This window comes from Micromesistius poutassou, assembly GCF_964030765.1.
Source record: "Micromesistius poutassou genome assembly, chromosome: 9".
Classification (NCBI taxonomy): Eukaryota; Metazoa; Chordata; class Actinopteri; order Gadiformes; family Gadidae; genus Micromesistius; species Micromesistius poutassou.
Genome location: NC_140279.1, coordinates 7874390 through 7894504, shown reverse-complemented (window position 1 = coordinate 7894504; position 20115 = coordinate 7874390). Strand labels below are relative to the sequence as shown.

At 43.9% G+C, this 20115-nt stretch overlaps 3 protein-coding genes across 3 annotated transcripts; 1 reads left to right on the top strand and 2 right to left on the bottom strand.

The window, feature by feature from the left end:
* Positions 1 to 3387: 3387 nt before the first annotated feature.
* Positions 3388 to 4584, bottom strand: LOC311353019 (uncharacterized protein; the record flags this gene model as incomplete). The annotated part of the gene is made up of 2 exons (XM_084472857.1): positions 3388 to 3631; positions 4268 to 4584. 2 exons carry the CDS (start codon positions 4582 to 4584, stop codon positions 3388 to 3390), a joined length of 561 nt encoding a protein of 186 aa, XP_084328983.1.
* A 1502-nt stretch (positions 4585 to 6086) lies between these two features.
* Positions 6087 to 14519, top strand: dhcr24 (24-dehydrocholesterol reductase). The gene is made up of 9 exons (XM_084473358.1): positions 6087 to 6506; positions 7038 to 7193; positions 8380 to 8485; positions 10252 to 10370; positions 10901 to 11164; positions 11955 to 12098; positions 12781 to 12978; positions 13125 to 13306; positions 13530 to 14519. The coding sequence occupies exons 1-9, from the start codon at positions 6276 to 6278 to the stop codon at positions 13681 to 13683; spliced, it is 1554 nt and encodes a 517-aa protein (XP_084329484.1). The 5' UTR covers positions 6087 to 6275; the 3' UTR covers positions 13684 to 14519.
* Positions 14520 to 18616, bottom strand: LOC311353656 (ciliary microtubule-associated protein 2-like; the record flags this gene model as incomplete). The annotated part of the gene is made up of 6 exons (XM_084473554.1): positions 14520 to 14651; positions 15682 to 15852; positions 17396 to 17539; positions 17859 to 17996; positions 18181 to 18300; positions 18434 to 18616. The coding sequence occupies 6 exons, from the start codon at positions 18614 to 18616 to the stop codon at positions 14520 to 14522; spliced, it is 888 nt and encodes a 295-aa protein (XP_084329680.1).
* Between the last annotated feature and the right edge of the window lie 1499 nt (positions 18617 to 20115).

Genomic DNA, 20115 nt, shown 5'->3' with positions numbered 1-20115 from the left:
ATTAGTCAATACCAGTGGCCTCCACTATGGAAAGTAACAGGGATTCTGCCAGTGCCACTGCTGCCTATGGCATATTATCATTATGCCCCAGTCATTGTATCATAGATAGGGTTAGTTGTTGTTGTTGGTGGTGTTTGTGTGGACTTTTCAACTTGAAACCTATACTTGACTAAGATTGTAAGTATCTGACAAGTTAGGTTTACAAAAGCAGCGATTTTTTCAAGACAAGAATATTGGCATCCAGATGAAACACAATTTAAAAAAAAAGAAAAACAAAATAACCACTTAGAATAGCATGGAGGTCAGAGGCATTAGCAGGTAATGGATGAGGACGAGTCGGTCAACAGCGCTGTAGCGAGAGAGGCATACAAAGATCGGGTTACAGTGCTTCACCTGATTATTACCACTCAAATGCTCTGTTGTAGTGCAAACGGAAGAAGAAGTAGGAATGAGCTTTGGGTGTTCTTGTTGGTGATCTGCAGGCAGAAGTCCCTCTGTCCGTCAGGCTAGTAGGGTTCCTGTCAACCCAGATTCCTCCCTCTGACCAACCCACCGATCCTGCAGATTTTTATTTCAACCTAGACCAGATCTTTACTATACCAGATGACCCTGATTGAAGCGTGGGTCTCATGGTGAGGGTAAATCCTGTTGGTTTTACTTGTAGTTGCTAGGGATTGAGTAGTAGTGAACCGAATTAACCGCTAGTCATGGTTCGGGTATGTTTTGTTTGGTTTATTCGGTTCAAAAAAGGTTTTGTGTCCTAACATTTTTCACTAACTTTTTCATTTGGTGACCAAATGTCCTGTGCCATCCATCTGTGTACATTCATTTAAAAACATTCACTCACTTTTAAATTAATTTGTTGTTATCGCAGAGGTGGTCCCTTTTCCTCTCCCGCCAGCGCTTCGACAACGCTTTCCTCACGGAACAACTATTCATGCTCCTGCAATAAATTTTTCTTATCTGCCGTTCCTTCATCCACCGTAATCCATTTCTTTGCATGCTCTTGAATAGGCTAGCGCTGCAGTGCAATTGGATTGCACAATGTTTAATTCCCCTTATCATTTGGGTGTCTTCATTGAAACTAACGTGGGTCAAGTTTCCAAAGAGAGCTCAAAAATCGGCACCGCCTCATGGTGCAATCCAGTTGTATGGTACACCAGTACGCCCAACCTGCTCTAGCGAGAACGTGATGTAATTTCCTGGCTTGCAGCACTTATAGCGTTCCTGTTTGTCATTGGCTAATCATTGTTATTTTTAGCTACATTAGCCTCTTTAGCAAACCAGCTCGAAAACAAACAACACAACGTTACATTGTATTGCACGCACAGCAAGACTGTGCAATGCATAAATTGGTGACCGGAATAAAGTAGCAATGTTATCAAGTGTGTAAGAGCATTTAAAATCAACATTAAAATGACCAACGTGATACAAACACAAAGAAAATAAATCTCTTTACGGGCGCAGCCATTTTTGTTGTCGAGTCGTACGGTCAGCCTCACTGAACTCGGTATACTCTCAGAGTGGGACCGACCAAAGGGGGGCGTTCCTCCGTGAAATACCGCAAGAGTATGGGTGGGCGTACCATACAACTGGATCGTACCATCATTATCATTACCACTCGTTATATTCAACACAGAACAAGCCGAAAAATCGACACTGGCCGGCACTGTGCTCTGTGGCTCATCTGGTGTGCGACCCGCTTTACATTCAGGCTCGGGCCAAGAGTGGATCCGAAAGACTGACTTCCTCCACACAGCACCTACATAGTATTGCAGTTTTGCTTTTTGGAGCGTTTTTCCAATAAAACATGTGTTTTATTAGACCGTTTGAGAAATAACATTTCTTCATCGCTACAGCCATTTTTAAAAACGTTACAAGGCACAGCCCCACTCATACATTGTTAGGGGAGAACGCATATTTATACATACAACATTTTTCATAGGCACTTTTAATAGGCACTAACCGAAAACCGTGACCCCCAAAACCATGGTATGAACCGAACCGTGAATATTGTGAGCCCCTAGTAGTTGGTGCGGTGAACCTTATGCCTGTATTAGTTCCTCATACCACTGGCCAAAGCCTGCAAAGTAAATAATCATATTGAGTTATGGAGCCATTTTTACATTCTGATGTGAATAACAAAAAAACATGTACATGGGAGATAAGGGTTATTAAATAATGTGTGATCATTTTTTTAACAAAATAAATACTACAGACACCACATGGCTGTTGCAATCACAATATCGCAGTTAAATTATAACTTTTTCAACATTGACTTTGTATTCCTGACAAATACACTGACAAATATTTTTGAAATTAGTCCAGTGTTGAGCAAGACCTCTTCAGCCACTGCAGTCACGATGCATGAAGCAATGTAACCCTATGTGACCTGTACATCCTCTTATAGTGCTTGTTGGTTGTTATAATAAGTGTCTGACAACATTGTGGAAAGGATCCCTACAGCTTTTTTCTTTGCCTTTTGTTTGATCTGACCTGTTTGTTATTGTGTCAAACCAGGATCTCGCTTGAGGATAACTCTTGCTCAGAAATATCGCTTGGGTTGAGTTGAAGCAGGAAGGGAAAAGTAGAAACTTGAGGGAGTTGGAGACAGGAGTGCAGGCCAGAGTTTTTTGTTTTGGACTAACGAAAGTGTAACTTATTGTTATCTCAAAAATGTAGGTGAAGGAAAGTTGAGATTGTAATGACAATGGAACAATAGGGACAGTTCCTGCAATGCGATTAAAGAGTGAGACTTCTTGATCAAGACTTGACAAGACACAATAACAAACAGACCAGATCAAGCAAAAAGTAGCAAAAAAGGTGGATAGGGATCCTTTCCACAATGATAGTATATAATCTTAGCCTGTCAGTTGCAAAAACAAGCACTTTGGCGTTCTCGCTCAATACTGGACCAAATTTAAAATGTAATGCCTGCATTAGTCACTTAGACCAAAACTGAAAGGTGCAAAAAATAGAGTCCAGGTTGAAAAATCCAGAAGTTATCCCTTCAGGTTTCAAAATACCCATCATTAGCCTTATGCACTACTCCAAACCGAGAATCGGTGCTATATACCAATAATAAGCGTGTATAATAAAGTGTACTTCACAAAAGGCCAAAATCCGGTTAGATACATCGCTTTGTTAGATCCCTGACATTTTATTAACCGGGCAAAGTAATCTCTGAGATAGGTTGCGCATGCTGGAACATATTCAATCAACATTAGCAAAAAGCATGCCGCCTGCGGTATCAATTGATGTTACTGTCATACCATGTCGCTAATCACACTGACTAATGAAGGGTGGATTCTGAGTAGTCTGCATTTTGGAACCCAGCGTCCTATTGGACAGGCAGCCATGGGAAGGAGGTTTGAACATTGTCCAGCGTCACACCTCAAAGCTGATCTCCCTCGATCGTCCGAACAGGGGCTCCGATGCCAGGTGGGTGTCAGAATATGCCCGCCGCAGGTGCGTCGAGCTGCAGGTAACCTTGATGGCCACTTCATAGGGGGGTGGGGGTCCCAGCCACGGGGGAGGTTGTGTAGAGGGACTGAAACATCCGGGATCCATGGGAGGGTAGTCAAATTCCTCACAGTTGGCGCCACTCCGATGGCGTTCTGGGGTTGTGTGCCTGTCCAAAAAAATAACAGACTTAGCAAACCGTCTCCAGCTGCAGTTGCATATATCGGCCACTAGATGACACCCATATAAGGCTATACAGGTCACTTGATGACACCCATATGAGATACCCTTGGCTATACAGGCCATGCTTAGATAATGCATAGGTCTACATTTCCCAAATTGCAAAATTCGGTAGTGAAACCATGCTTTGGTATGGTGGCCTATTAGTTAAGATGCAGTTAGGATATTATCATAATAATGTATTGTTTGTATGGCTTTGATATAAAGTCTTGCCTTGTTTATTAATGGTTGATTACTTGTGTGTGAACCTAGAACATCATGATATATGGTCTCATTCGTCTAATAGAGAGCACGATGGTGACTCCAAGGGTCATGGCCTTGAGAGAAGACCGCTGCGCTCTGCTGTCTATATTAAGAAATAATGAGATTCGGTTAATCGTATGATGGGTGGGCTCGCACGACTCATCATAATCGATCGGTCTATTGGTGCATCCCATCACGCGTGACATCACGGCTTTTTGTATAGAATATAGAGTAAAGTTGATGTTTGCATAGGCCTCCTGTGTCTGCTGAATTACACCACGTAGGCCTATGAACAAACTGTTCGAGTAAATCACTACCCTACCTTGGCAGAAACACGGACTGCGACTCCGGGAAGCGGCTCCCCGATGGCGCAAAAAGGACGTGGCTCCCAAAGTTGGGGTAGTCGTTGTAGGGATAGTGCGGACACTCTCCGTTGTATTCTCCGTGGTTGTAGTTGACCGGGGACTTGGTGTTCATGGCCCAAAAGAGCCCCAGGATGAGCATGACGGCCCCTAGCACCACGCAGCAGAGGGAGAAGGCCTGCAGACGGCTCTGGGACGAGGTGAGGAAGGCGGTGGAGCCCCCGGTCACTATGAGGAAGACCCCCACGAAGATGGCCCCATGATGCAGAGAAGGCATGGTGCTTAAAGACAGCGAGTGTTGGCAGGGAGGTTGTTAGTGCTGCAGAAAGCCTTTGAAAGGTTGCCTGCGGGGTCCGTTATGCGCGCACCAAACATATGGAGAGTGAGAGTGCGCTCCTCTTGCGCGCAGACCATTCATTAAGGATGCGACGCGGTGGAAAAACAAAGACGAAGCCTAAAACTCAGATTCAAAGTTATAATAGTGATTATCAAATGAAATAAAGAATAAATCGCGCATATAGAAAGAAGTTAAAGAAACCAAAAGTCATAAAGGAATAAGGGAATGCTATTGCATAGACTACCTTTCCATGGCTTCCCTGTCTCAGGAGGATGAAGACCCTATCTTTTACGTCCACATATCAGCCTGTACCGTGCAGATATCCGCGCTATCCTTCGGAAGGAATAGACCATTGACTGGAAGTTGTTGTATTAAAAGCTCTGCAGTCCGGGTGGTTGGCGATCATCCCTGCAGATGGATGAGGGAGCGACAGACCCCACTTAGGAACATTTACTGGCGCCCCACCCTCTCAAAGTGGACCACTTTATCTGCGTGTGCGTGTGAGTGGAGCAGGGGGGAGCAGGGGGAGAGGGACGTGCGGTGATGGAGAGAATGACAGATTATAGGCCTACTATTTTTTTTTTTTTGCCTAATATGAATACAAAGTCCCATCATGTGGGAAATTAACAATAGGCATCTCCATTTTTCTCCTTCTACGTTTAGCCTACTATTTATTTTTTATTTGTATGTTTCAAGTGTACACGTTTGACTATAGACCTTTCCCTATTAAAGAATACAAACTCCTTTGTTCGATGTTGTGGGAAATTTGAAACGAGGAGAAAAATAATCTCCCAACTATAGGCCTACTTTAAAACAGTTAAAAACAGTTAAAAACTTTTTCACAATAGCCCTATCACGAACACACAAATGGGCCTAATATATATGTTGTTCATTGTGTGTATTACGTTATGTTCAACTTTGATATAGCAATGTATAGGCTAGTCCTATATCGATATTTTTTTATTGAGTTTTATTTTTATTTTTATTTAGCGAGATATTCTCTAAAAGTCAAGGTCAGATCTGATAACACTAATGTCATTAAAACTAAAAGGCTAATTTCAATACAACACAATGCATTCCTATTGTGTATGATGTAGGCCTTTAAAACAACTATAATATCCATTCCACTCGAGTCTATTCTATTGTATTTTATCCTATTCATTCCGTCTGTCCCCTCAATGACTAGACTGCGTTACGTCTTCTTTCTGAAACCATATTCCTAGGTAGGCCTATAGTTACATGATTGGAGTAACGCATGACTGAACTAAACAAATTGATGGAGCCACAAGGAACGGGCTGATGGTGTGACACGCTTGCTGCTCTGTGACTGGTCCAGAACCGCACGCTGTAAGACTCGAGTCACCCTCTAGCCACACGGTTAACCAATCAGCATGAAGAAGGGGTGGGCCTAGCTGGTCACCTAGCTGGTTACCTATCGTTGTGAAGTAAGGTAGAGAAGTATCAGGTTTTTGGAGCGTGCAGCTAGCGGATCAATGCGTCGCCAAGATCCGCTGCATACACCAGTGTAGTCGCTCGTTTTTTTCGTGAATAAGAGTAGTAGCTGTTTTAGGGTGTTTGGTTTGATCATTACTAAGGCACTAGCTAGTGAGAAGGCCGTGGGCTGTACAGCGATGGATTCGTTCATGTATTTAGGGGTCTTGGTAGTGTTATTTCTACTGTGGATTAAAGTAAAGGGACTCGATTACGTGATCGTTCATCAAAGATGGATCTTTGTGTGTTTATTCCTGCTACCGCTCTCCGTTGTATTCGACGTGTATTATTATTTGCGTGCATGGATAATATTCAAGATGTGCTCTGCGCCAAAACTGCATGACCAACGTGTCAAAGACATTCAGCGACAGGTGAGCACATCCAGACCTATATAATAAATAAGTGTGTGTGTGTGTGTGTGTGTGTGTGTGTGTGTGTGTGTGTGTGTGTGTGTGTGTGTGTGTGTGTGTGTGTGTGTGTGTGTGTGTGTGTGTGTGTGTGTGTGTGTGTGTGTGTGCGTGCGTGCGCGTTTTCTATATTGTCTGTATCATTCGTATCTATGCCATTATACATTATCTCTGTCTTAAAACATTTAAACATTTGCTTTCAGGCTTTGCTTGATTGGTAAACAACGAATCTGTAACAAAATACAAAAACAATCTGTATTGATAGTTATGTAACCAGGAGGTTAATTGTTATCCCTTTACAGAAATAACTATTTTGTTCAACTCTATTTCCGCTATAGTTTGTCTTGGGAAAGGGTTCAACTTTAAGGATCAGAGGCTGTTGGCCTAACAGATAACGTACTATCTGGAACACTGGTATAATCTAGCTGCGTGTGTAAGTGTTTTACTGCTTCTCTGTGTAAGTCAATGCCATGTTGGGTTGTGCTCGTTCTCCAGGTGAGTGACTGGAGAAAAGACGGAGCCAAGACCCACATGTGCACGGGGAGACCCGGCTGGCTGACCGTGTCCCTCCGAGTAGCCAAGTACAAGAAAACCAACAAGAACATCATGATCAACATGATGGACATACTGGACGTGGACATCAAGCGACAGGTAGCCTACATGCCGGGCTGAGGGGGATCCAACAGAAAAGATCAAAGTTTAATTTGTATCACTGAATCAAAGTTAATGGCTGAAAGGGCTTCACACGCCATATGTTGCATCACCCGCTAACCCTAAGCTCTCCAAAGAGCAAGGAAAATTATCCCTTTATTATCAAGGAAGAAACCTTTAGAAGGAACACTGAGTGGGGGATCCCTCGTTCCAGGGATGGTCAAATGTGTAATGTCTATACTCTACAGTGGTGTAGTGCTGCTGGCTACTAAGCAAGCTGGTAGCCGTCAGGTGGGGGGGGGCAGGCGTCCAGTCATCCTATCATCATCACACTAAGACAGAATCAGCGTTATGGTTTGAGGAAGGCAACTACTATCACTATTGCAGTTTTCATGATAACAATGATGTATATCCAATGTATTAAACACAGGATCCTGTCTGCTGGTGAGGCAGCATTGCTAACCACTGTGTCACCCGACCCCCGCCATCCGTAAGGACCAGGGTGCAGGCAGGGGGCTAAAAGCGGGTGCAGTGTAGACCTACATGGTGCAGTTTTTAGCCCTCACAGATGTGTGTGGTCGGCAGCAGGGCTGCTTCACAGCACCAGGGTTCATGGTTCAAACTAGCTACAGAATACACAAAAACACATGTTTGACTTTTTAAAATACTAACACTTTATTCAAAAATACCTTTAACATAAGCCTTTTTATATTATATTATATTATTCTTCATTGGTTCTAAACTACACGCTAAGAACAGAACATAATTTTCAAATGATGATTGTGAGGATTGATTGAAGGTGCTGTATGTACGGTTTCTAAAGTTGTTGAAGAGAGATCGCAGAAAGGAGCGGAAGACTTTGAACCTCAACAAAAAAAGCTCACCCTCCTCCCACGTTCTTTGGCCATTGAGAGGATTACACTGTGTGCACAATGTGATTGACAGGCAAGATGGATTCCCAAAACCAATCAGCCAAGAGATGCCCTGATTGGTCAGAAATGAGCCGAGGACAGTCTAAAATCGATATTGGCTCATACAGAGGCAGGCTAGACCAGGATAGGTATTCTCATTCATTATTAAAAGTACCACTTGTGTGCTGCTCATAGCTTTATAATGGCAAATAGTTGGCTGCTTTTTCTCCCTAAAAACAATATGTCTAATGCTGGATCTGTGCTGTTAATGGCAGGTGGTACGAGTTGAGCCTCTGGCCAACATGGGTCAGGTGACCGCTCTCCTCAACTCCATTGGCTGGACGCTGCCTGTGGTGCCCGAGTTAGACGACCTCACCGTGGGTATGTTAATAACACCATCACTGTTCTCATTTGGACAGTTTGTCTAAATAGTCTAAAAAGTTGATGTGCCTTTTTCTCACTCATGTCCCGACTATGGAACTTAATATAAAAACACTATTTTCATGTCAGTCAAGTTGTTGACCGTAGTCCACACTAGCATCTTCATCAGCATTGGAAACTGCTGTTAACTGCACACAAAATCGGTATCGTTCAGTGGCTCTGCTGTTGCAGTTCATGCCTTGTTTCATGCACATTCCCAGACCACAGACTACATACCCAGAACACTTTAACTGGCTGTCGCTGGCATCCTGATCACTTAAGCAATAGATCACGACAGTGGAATGTGCTCATTATACCACAGTCAAGGGGCGTACAACAAATACAAAAATGTAGTCCCTCCTGGCTGCCTGCAAAGTGTGCGGCAGTTGCTCTGCAACACACTGTAGCGTCCTTCAGAGAGAAGGCTAGAGACGATAGCTTGGTATGCCGGCAATTTAGCCTATTATCGAGCAGTTTACTCACAGTGTGCCTATTGCTTTACAACATTTCCACCCTCTCCATCAATCAACATATTTTTAGGCTTCAGTGAACTATGCTATTGCTTTTATATATAAATAAACAACAGCTCAAGTTATGCGCGGAGTGATACAGAGCTCTGTAAACTGAATGGGCGTCATAGCTGTGTGTATACGCTCAATATACAACAGTTAGGAACCAATCAGATCGCTTGATTTAAGCCACCCGTTTTATAATCACAATTATACATCATCATTTTCAGCATTATAAAGTTATTCCTTGTTGCATTTTTTCAAGTGTGGAGGGGAGTGAGGAATAAAAAGTATTGTTTTAACATTCAGACGGAGTGGGTATGATGCATTTGTCGACACATCTTGACATCAGATTTGCACCCTCCGAGGCTCCTCGTAGGATTATATAACGTTTACATCTTCCCTGCCAATCAGCTTCCTGCTCGCCTCCCTAATCACATCAGACGATTTATGTTTTAGTTCCACAAAAGAAATGGAGAGGAAATGGGCTGTAGGACCAGGGGCGCCCTGGGATCGAATTTCATAATAGCTTTCCTGATGCCATAAACTGCTTATCGCGAGGCTAATGTTTTCCCATTAGGATGCTGTATTCATTTTGATGTCCACACTCTAACACACACACACACACACACACACACACACAGACACTTTAAACACGATTTAAACATGCACACTTGTGCGTATGCAATGACCTGGCGGCTTGCAAACGCTGCCTCCTGTTGATTGTTTTGAGCTTTTTCAGAGGAAGGAAATGGGCTAGCAGGTACATCCCCAACACATAGACCCAATAATGGGAACATATGCAGATGTCAGTTATTACAGAAAATGTATTGAAAGACTTTGGTTATGTTCTAATGGATAGAAAATGTTAACTTATATAAATAATAAAAAAAATAATAATTAAAGGTCCCATGACATGCCACCAGGTGTGGTGTGATTAGCCGTTACAAGCCATTTTGGAAATCTGCCCCTTATGACGTCATAAGGGGCAGAAAGTGGACGTGTCCACCTAGATGTGTGCTGGATAGATCAGTCTACCAGCCTACCCAATGGACTGTCGCAAACGTTGTTCATCTATCCGTCACACATCTAGGTGGACACGCACACCTGTGATGTCTTAAGGGGCAGATGTCCGTAACGGCTTGTTACGGCTAATCACACCACACCTGGTTAAGATTCCAATAACTCTCTCCTTCTCTTTTTCCGTCTCTCCCTCAGGTGGTTTGGTGATGGGTACCGGCATCGAGTCGTCCTCTCACATTTATGGGCTGTTTCAGCACATCTGTGTTGCATTTGAACTAGTGCTCGCAGACGGCAGCCTGGTCCGCTGCACAGAGGTAAGGGACCAGTCCCATCAGCCACCATAGGCTGAGACTGACATTGATTTGAAGTTCCTGATCATCAACAGGTGACGTTCAGAACACCTTGGGATCCTGACAATAGGTGTCTCTTTTTAGTACAAAATGGCACTAAATAAAGGTATCAACGGCCATTCTCACAGCATCGACCGATATGACAGAATCTCACCTATATCTCTGTAGAACAGCCTTTGGACGGATTTCGTTTATATATTTGAACCGGGATGGTTTTGCCGTAGAGAAGGCAGAACCTGATGTCTAAGCTCACTCCCCAAGTTAGTTTGTATTAATAATCTGTATGTTTTAGTTTGTTTTTATTCTTAGTGCGAGTATGCTTGCACTCCAGTGCTATCAGTCCGCCAGCTCTAGAAGGCTTCAGTTCACTTACGGCCAGAGGGGTCTGTCATGAGAAGGACTTTCAGATTCTTCTAAAGAGCACCCTTAAGTGATGTGTAGTAACTGTAAATCAAAGTTGTGATCCCCCCCCCCCCCCCTTCCCTCCCCATCAGGAGGAGAATTCGGACCTGTTCCACGCCGTTCCCTGGTCCTGCGGTACGCTGGGCTTCCTGGTTGCCGCAGAGATCAAGATCGTCCCGGCCAAGCAGTGGGTGAAGCTGTGCTACGAGCCGGTCCGGGGGCTGGAGAACGTGTGCCAGCGGTTCACTGAGGCATCGCAGAACAAGGGCAACACGTTTGTCGAGGGCCTGCAGTACTCCCTGGATAGTGCCGTCATTATGACGGGAACCATGACGGACCACGCAGAGCCTGACAAGGTGTGTGGACGGGGGGGGGGGGGGGGGGGGCATTGGTTCCTGGTTAGCCAGGGTAGGGTAGCCTCGATTTTAGAGCTGCACATTTTCTGAAAATGTGTCTACTCTAATTTTAATAATCTATCAATTGTTTAAAAAAACAAAACATTTGCTGCTTAATGTTCCAGTTCAATTCACATTTTTGGTTCATGGACCGTTATAAAAGGAATATTTTATTTTTGTTTTTCTTGCGTGTTTGATAAAGCATGGATTAAGACACTTTGGCCTTTGCTGTTATATATTACATTTTATAAACTAAAGGAATTATCAAAAATCCAAAAAAGAATCGAAGAATGAATTTGAGTCCGAAGGCGGAACGGACAGCTCGATGGACCAATGGGTGATGAGGGAGCTGGACCTTAAAAACAAGGACAAACTCTAAAACTGACTCCATGCTGTATACTCGCTCACATTTGTTTACACATTTATTTCACACATTTATTTCACATTCTGAATCTATTAGCCAAGGCAACATGCTAGAGGACATCTTCCCTGTCCCTTCTTTAAATGTATTACACTTACACCTTATAGTTTGTAAATGGAATTGTACACAGTCCCAAAGACCAAAAGAAAGTTGTAGTTATTAGAAGCAGTAAGGGGACGGGTGTGTCTACTGAGCAGTACAGCTGGGTGCTGTCGGTCAGTGCAGATTGCAAATTGTGAGCCAACTTTCTATTTTTTCTTTCTTATTAAATGGTCTGAATGTGTCCTGTCTTTTAACATCGTCTGTCTGTCTGTCTGTCTGTGCCATCAGATCAACCGGATAGGTCTGTACTTTAAGCCATGGTTCTTCAAACACGTGGAAGGCTACCTGAAGGACGACCGCAGTGGAGTGGAGTACATCCCACTCAGACACTACTACCACAGACACACACGCAGCATCTTCTGGGAGCTGCAGGTAAACATGAGTACACAGACACAGACACATGCATACATTAGACCTGTGAGACGGTGCCTCTTATCGGCCGGGGACTCTCTTTTCCCCAAGCCTTTCCCCCACAAACATTACCCTGCATTAGCCACTAATGCTTTTCTGTCATTCACGCACACATGCACACACACACACACACACACACACACGCACACAAGCACACACACCCCACATTAGCCAACAGTGAGTGTGACAAGGTTATGTTCCATAACTGTAAATAGTTGGATGTATTATGCATGGTGGCGGTCTGACAGGGGAGGAGCTCTCTTGGTCTTTTGGGCCCTCCCTGTACACAGCATTAGTAGCATTAGTTATTTACGGAGGAAGGGCTTGAGGGCACAGATGCATCATCAAGCCAAGATACACCAACAACATCATGTACATTTTATTGTATATTATCATTATATTAGTTTTATTTTATTGAAAAGTTTACACACCTTATCAACTGAACAAAATCTCCCAAATTGTAGCTGGCCTATAACCTGCAATCTTTTTCTGACTTTCTTTTTTCTATTGGGTCCACTCTTGCTGATGTTAAAAATGTAATTTAACTGGCTAGCGAATCGATTCTTGCTCCTCACCTTAATGTGTGTGTGTGTGTGTGTGTGTGTGTGTGTGTGTGTGTGCGTGTGTCCCCCTCTCTCTCCAGGACATCATTCCCTTTGGCAACAACCCTGTCTTCCGCTGGCTGTTGGGCTGGATGGTACCTCCCAAGATCTCCCTGCTGAAGCTCACCCAGGGAGAGACCATCCGCAGGCTGTACGAGCAGCACCACGTGGTCCAGGACATGCTGGTGCCCATGAGGCACCTCCAGGCGGCCCTCACTCGCTTCCACCAGGACATCCAGGTACATATGGGCGGCGGGGGGGAGCAAGTGATCCACGTGTTCTCCCTCTGAGGGGGGGTCTGGTGGATGGACTCACTTGGGAATCTTGGCTTGGGTGTGAAAATAAGTCGGCTAAACTCTGGTGGTCTCATCCTGTGTTGTGCCAGGTGTACCCCCTGTGGCTGTGCCCCTTCATGCTGCTTCCCAGCAGAGGCATGGTGCACCCCAAGGCCCAGCAGAAGGAGGAGCTCTACGTGGACATCGGGGCGTACGGCGAGCCCAGGGTGAAACACTTTGAGGCCAAGGCGTCCACACGCCAGCTGGAGAAGTTTGTCAGAGACGTCCACGGGTAGGACTGGAGAGACGTTGCTATTGAGACACTAGCTAGCATCACAGCTATTTGAGCTAACTTGCGTCCTTACTATTGTAGCTATGTGGCTTGCTCGCGTCAAGCTATTTTAGAATTGTCGCTAGTATCATACCTGCCTTAGCCATGTATTAAATAGTGTGATGTTTGAATTGTGTGTTCTGTCCATCTTGTTGGTTTTGACATCGCCATGCTTCTCCCATAGGTTCCAGATGCTGTATGCAGACGTATACATGGACAGAGAGGAATTCTGGGAGATGTTTGATGGAACGCTGTACCACAAGTTGAGGGAGCAGCTCGGCTGTAACGATGCGTTCCCTGAGGTGTACAACAAAATCTGCAAGTCGGCTCGTCACTAAAAACTTGGACCTGCTTATCCGGGTTTGCTTGGAGGCAGTTGTTTGCAAGAGGCTGTCTTGTTCTTTTAAAAACCTTTCTTTTTAAATGAACAATGTTGTACATTAATAAGCTTTTCGCCCGAACAATGGGCAGAACCAATGGTTAACGTTATGTTGAAGGACGTGTTGTATACCACTTTCAAAATAGAATATTTATTTTTCTAGCACTTCATCATGGTTCTCAAAGAGCATGTGGGCTTCAAAAATACACATACCAGCTAATGAATAATACTGTTTGATGTGTCTGCACACATTAATATTAATCATAGCTATGATTAATGTGCTGCTATCTAGTTTCCCCTTTACAAGTTAAAATGTTTTCTTCCCTTGTCAGTTTGTTGTGTGGATTTATTGGTTCTTGCCATTCAAACCTTACAAGTCACTCCTCAGTGCCATTCAACTTTTTTTAAATGTACATTTTCAACACAATATCGATATATTTTCATGTGTAAATGCGTATATCTCTATGTGGACATCATGAAATGTTACTATCTACTATCTAACTATTTTGTAAAATGGTATAGATTTTGTATGAGAGGTTAACTCTGGACTGGCATGACAAAACTGGCTTTGCCTTTAGATTCAAGCTTTTAATAAATTCACATTCAACAATAATTACATTCTTAATTATTTTGGAATAAAATAATTAAACAAACCTAAAATGTACTTCAATACATTTTAGGAACATTCCCCCGCCGTAGCTTCTCTCTGAAACACAAACAAACATGCATATCATCATTTCATTTGAGCTGTGTAATGACCATAAATGTGTATAATAAAGCGATGAATCCATCTTCTTACTGCGTGTGTCTGGCCCTGAGGGGCTGAGAGGGGAATCTTGGTGTGGATGATTTGAAGGCAGATGTGGGGCTTCTAAATCTCTTCCCCTCTTTAAAGTCCAAGTTGTAACCTCCGGGACCAACACCACTCTGTGGGTGAGATGGTAACCATTACAGCACATATTGGCTCACCGCCTCCCACTTCACATACCTACGCCAGACCGTCCGTCTCTGTTGGTCAACAAATAATTCAGACATTTTAACGATGGGATCCTAATGGTTTGAGACAGCAATGACTGGTAGAAATGAATGTTCTTCTAAAGAGTGCTTATTCAGACCGTGATAAGCATAGTAAAACATTGATGGATGCCCCCTTAATGCCTCCCTTTAGAAGTGTACCAGCCACAGTCAGCTTGCAGGAGTACAGACCAGGAGAAGAACCATCCCCTCATTCTAGAGTTCTCCTGGCTGGCCTGGGATCACCTCGGCACCCTGGGATACGCTGGAAAGTGTTACTTTGCCCACCCTGTTGCCCACGCCTCTCCGACAGGACAGAACAGAACAGTGGACCGTTTTAGAAGGGGAATAGATAATGTGATATTGGTGGGCATTTGGATGTGATCTTGTGAAAACTTTGAAATATTGGTTATCATGTGGATTTCGGGCCTTTCCATGTGATTTCTGGCTGTGATTAATGGGATGGTGTTATGCAAACAGAAGAATGAGAACGTGTAAATAATAGATGAGTGATCGACGAGGTATATGCAGTCTAATGTTTACCCACATCACATCCCGTCAGAGGCCTTTCCTGCTGCTTAGAGCGGCGTGGCGAGGACGATAAGAAGGGAGGGGGTTTGTGATTCAGCGGACGTCCCGGATACCCGACTTCATAGTACCCAGGTCCTGGTAATCCCTGACAGAGGGAGAGAGTGATACAAAAACAGGAAATAGTTGGTGGTCTGATCTTTTTTTTTTGGCTTGAGTTCTGAATTGAACCGGCATTTATTCATAATGAATGATTGAACAACAATAAACGTGAAATGATTATTAATAATTAAGAGTGTTATTAGAGTGTTGTTCTGATAAACCATGCATGCATCCTCATCAACTGTCCCCACAAAGCAATTTCTGAGCATAATTGAACAAAATTCTGAATTGTGCGTCTCCTCCAGTGACTGACCGCGGCGCGGGGCCACTGGGCCAGGGTGCTGTGGTAGATGCGCTCTGAGGGAACAGACGGGTGCCGCGCCACTGAGCTGAACACGCCGTGCTTTCTCCTCTCTGGACGGTTCAGCGCATCGCAGAAACCCTCCAAGTCACGCTCGGTGGAGGCGGCCCCCACTGCATGCTTCTGCGGGGACCAGCCCACACACACACACACACACACACTGTTGGAGCCATTTTGATATTTATGTTTGCAAATTAATTTGAGTGATTAAGATTGATAACACGTAATTATATATTATACACATAATTATAATATTTAAGTTCATGAAATATGGTTTAATAGTATGGTGAATTATGGTTTACAATTACGTAATTCTATGTTTGAATACTGATTGATTGCCGTGTTCTGTCTGGCCAATTGAGCGAGACGTCTGATGTTCTGACTGACAGATGTCTAATATAAGGATGGGTTACCTATGACCAGGTGGAGCGGAAGTGGCAAACAATTTTTCAACCGTGTGAATGCGATAGGGACATCTTTGTTTGTATTTTTCAAGAATGGAACAAATAAATCGATCTATAATTCAAGACGCACGTTGTCCGGATTTATCTGATCCCAGAAGCGGCCGCTGGAAAGCTGCCACTATACACACACTAAACAATTCACACTCAGGCACACGGCAGTTGTGTATGGGTTTACAACTACAAGCATAATGTGCACACTAAAATGGACGTGTGTATGGCATCCAGGCACGTGCACACATAGGGCCCTAGGGGTGCTTGAGGCCCTGCCCTTTCTGCCTCGTATTAAAAAGTGCCCTCAGCGCTCGTCCGCGATCCCCCCCCCCCCCCCGTCAACAATTCGGCACCTGCCCCTCAAAACTTCTGTGCACGTCCCTGATGGCATCATCAAGCCAGGATACACCAACAACATCATGTACATCAGGCATGCAAACTGGTTTGGGGTGAAAAAGGTGAGACTGATGCGTGAGCCAAGGAAAACACAGACCCACTAGGGGGTTCCAGGGTTATACTCCGGGGAGTTAAAAATAAAAAATAAATTCTATATTAATATTCTATTATTCTATATTCTATATTAAAATATATATATATATAAAAATTAAAAATAAAAATTTGACCTGCGCGAGCATCTTTTTTTTTGGACATGCGCACGCAGATCCAAAAAAGGTCCTTTCTGCCTCGTAGTTGACCTGCCGGGCGGGACGATCAGTCCTACTCCCCCACATAAAGAGCTTAGTTCTGATTGGATCGCTTCCCAAATTGTCCCGCTTACATTTTCGTCTCGTTTTTATTCGTTAACGAAAGTGTCAAAAGATTTTGTCATCCTAAATAGATTTTTATTTAGTTATCGTCTCGTTTTCGTCAGACTGTAGACCCCCCCCCCCCCCCCCAATGTTTTCTCAATGGATCTCCACAAATCACACAAGTGGCCAATTTTGTTAAAAAAAACTGCGAATTTCGCCGAAAGGTGACTAGTTTGCATGCCTGGTACATATTGTTTATTATTATTTGTTTTATTTGATTGAAAAGTTGACACACTTTTATCAACAGAACAAAATCTCCCAAATTGTAGCAGGCCTATAACCTGTAACCTTTTGCTGACTTATTTTTTTCTATTGGGTCCACTCTTGCTGCTGTTAAAAATCTAGTGTGTGTGTGTCTGTGTGTGTCTGTGTGTGTGTGTGTGTGTGTGTGTGTTTTTTTACCGGCACAGCAAAGAAGCCAGCCGTTACCGGTGCGTCTCGCTGTCCGGTGAACAGATCGTATGGTCCTCTAACGCCGGTCCTCTTGCCCAGCAGGATGTCAACACTGCTCTTCAACACGTACGTGCAGGGACTCGGCCCGCAGTACTGCGCGCACGCACACACAAAACACACACACAACACTTTTCAACATGGATGGTGAAATACCCACTAGTGTGCTTATCTAGTGCATGTACTTGTGGAGCATGATAGTCTAGTGGGTAGGAGGTACAGCCCCCAGTTGAAAGGTTCTGGGCTCGAACCCCAGTGTCTGTTGACTCCTTGCTCCTTGATCAAGGTGCATAACCCATATCGGCTCATTGATGACATGTTTTTATATAAAACAACATACTTATATAATACATACATACGTACTGTAAGTTGCTTTGCAAAGTGCCTGCTAAATGACCAATGCAGGAATAGTTACTTTGGTCTCCTCAGAGCTGCGCTTCCATCCAGAACTGTTTTTCATCAGAACGCCCCCGGCTGACCGTGCAGACATGGCCTCCAGAGCCGCCCCCGGGACCCCCCCTTCCCCATAGTTCCCGGGACCTGGGGTACAACTCTAGACACACACAATAAAGTGGTTGATTTTGAATGCAAATAATGACAATTTACATTGACTTCATTCCAATATATTTCCTATATATTTGCAGACTACATCCTTTTAGAAATGCCATCTCAAATCAGTTCCATGAATAGGTTAAATCAGGTACTGTACCGCCCTCTCTTCTGGACTGCAGTCCTACCTGTACCTCCCGGAACCTGCTGTCCAGACTGGCACAAACGCCACGGGCACTGCCTGGCTTCCTGGCCAGCTCCTGGATGAAGTCTGTGCTCTCATAGGTTCCGGGACCGACTTTGGTTTTCTGTAGGATAAACAAAGGCCCAGTGGCGGGGATGGGTGCTTTGGGACAGCGTTTGATTGTAAATCTGTCCAAACTGTCAGCTGAACAAAGAGAGAAGGATCAAGACGGTAGCACTGAGCTTCTCATGACCCACCAGGAACTGCTTGTTTGACCAGGCCTCCCTGTAAAGGAAACGGGGCGTCCGTGCTTCCTCGGCCGTCATCAGTTCTCTGTGCCAGCCTGGACCTTTGGCCCGCTGGGCCACTGCTCGTGCACTGAAGTCCCCACCGTGCACATCATACGCTACGGAACTGAGGCTTGTCATCTCCTGGAGCATGATAGAAAAGAAGAGCAAAAAGAGCAGCAATGCATTTGAAGGAAGCTCTAGTAACAATAATGCAGCAAAACACAAACTAAGCATGCTTATTCGACCCTTTTCAACTTCTCCTATATCACACTCAGTAGTAGCCCAAGCATATAAGACCTCGATTCCTTTGCTAGCAGTTGACGATATCTGTGTGGGTGGACGATGTCCGACGATTACGATGTGAACACTTCTTTATTGGAGATATAACCATCAAACAGAAATTGCAAACTTGCGTGTTTCATCCCACTTAAGCCCTTTCAGAGCCTTACCTTTCCTCATCCGTCTCACAAATGTTTAAAAAAAAAAATACCTGTCACCATGGCAACACTAACGCGTCCTATCCAACAAACGCGGCAGTGTGTTTCATAGGCCTTATCTTTGTCTATTCTTTGGTCATGTCTTTTTTCCGCTAACATGGGCCAAACCATGAACTGATAAACGTAAAAAAAAAAGTGCATCTCTTCTCACCATGTGCTGGTACTTTTACGCACAACAACCATCCGCTGAGGGCCAGCACACTTAATTCATACGGACCTGACCGGTCTGCGCTGCGCAATAGCGCGACGTCCAGTAACTCCAGTTGCATCGCCCTGCGGTGTCCAGTTGGGTAGCGCGAGATGTCCAGTTCTGTCGCTCTGCGCTGTCCAGTTGGGTAGCGCGAGATGTCCAGTTCTGTCGCTCTGCGCTGTCCAGTTGGGTAGCGCGAGATGTCCAGTTCTGTCGCTCTGCGCCGGAACGTCGCGCGAGACGACCAGTTGGATCTCTTGATAGGATGACAGCATATCGTTCTTACCACATGCTTATGTGGTGAGATTCAAACTACACATAGTCCTACTTGTAGTTTGGCCATGCTTATGCATTGTTAAAGGAACAAAGACAAATGAGAAAACATTGTCTATAACAAAATGTAATTTACACTTTAATTTTAAATTAGACTTAAGCCTGCCTCATTTCATTGTATAGGCCTACTTTTATCGGTGCTTTTGCTTTAATTTGTGTTGTTTTTCATTCATTCATTATTATTATTATTATTATTATTATTATTATTATTATTATTATTAGGTGCCAAGCACAAAGTGCGAAGGCAACCTATTGTAATCGTTAGTTTTATTATTATTATTCCGCCACGTTTGATTTACACAGCCTAAACTCGCACGCTTTTTATGAAACTTACTACAGCTGTAGAGGCTGACTCAAGAATAACAGAGAGCAAATGTTACACTGATTGGCCTAAAGGTGGCGCTATAGCAACAGTCCAAAAATGCAAACTTTGTCTTCAACCTGACATAAAGCGAAGTCTGTACAATAAAGATTAAAGCACCCAGGAGCCATTGACTTCTAAAAAGGGTGTGGTTTAAAACGCGTAAATACTTAAATGCTTATATCAAAATTGACTCCTATGATCTTGAGTCCAATACAAAAGTTGTTTAGAATCAAATTCTAAACAAGATAAAGTCAACATATTTTCA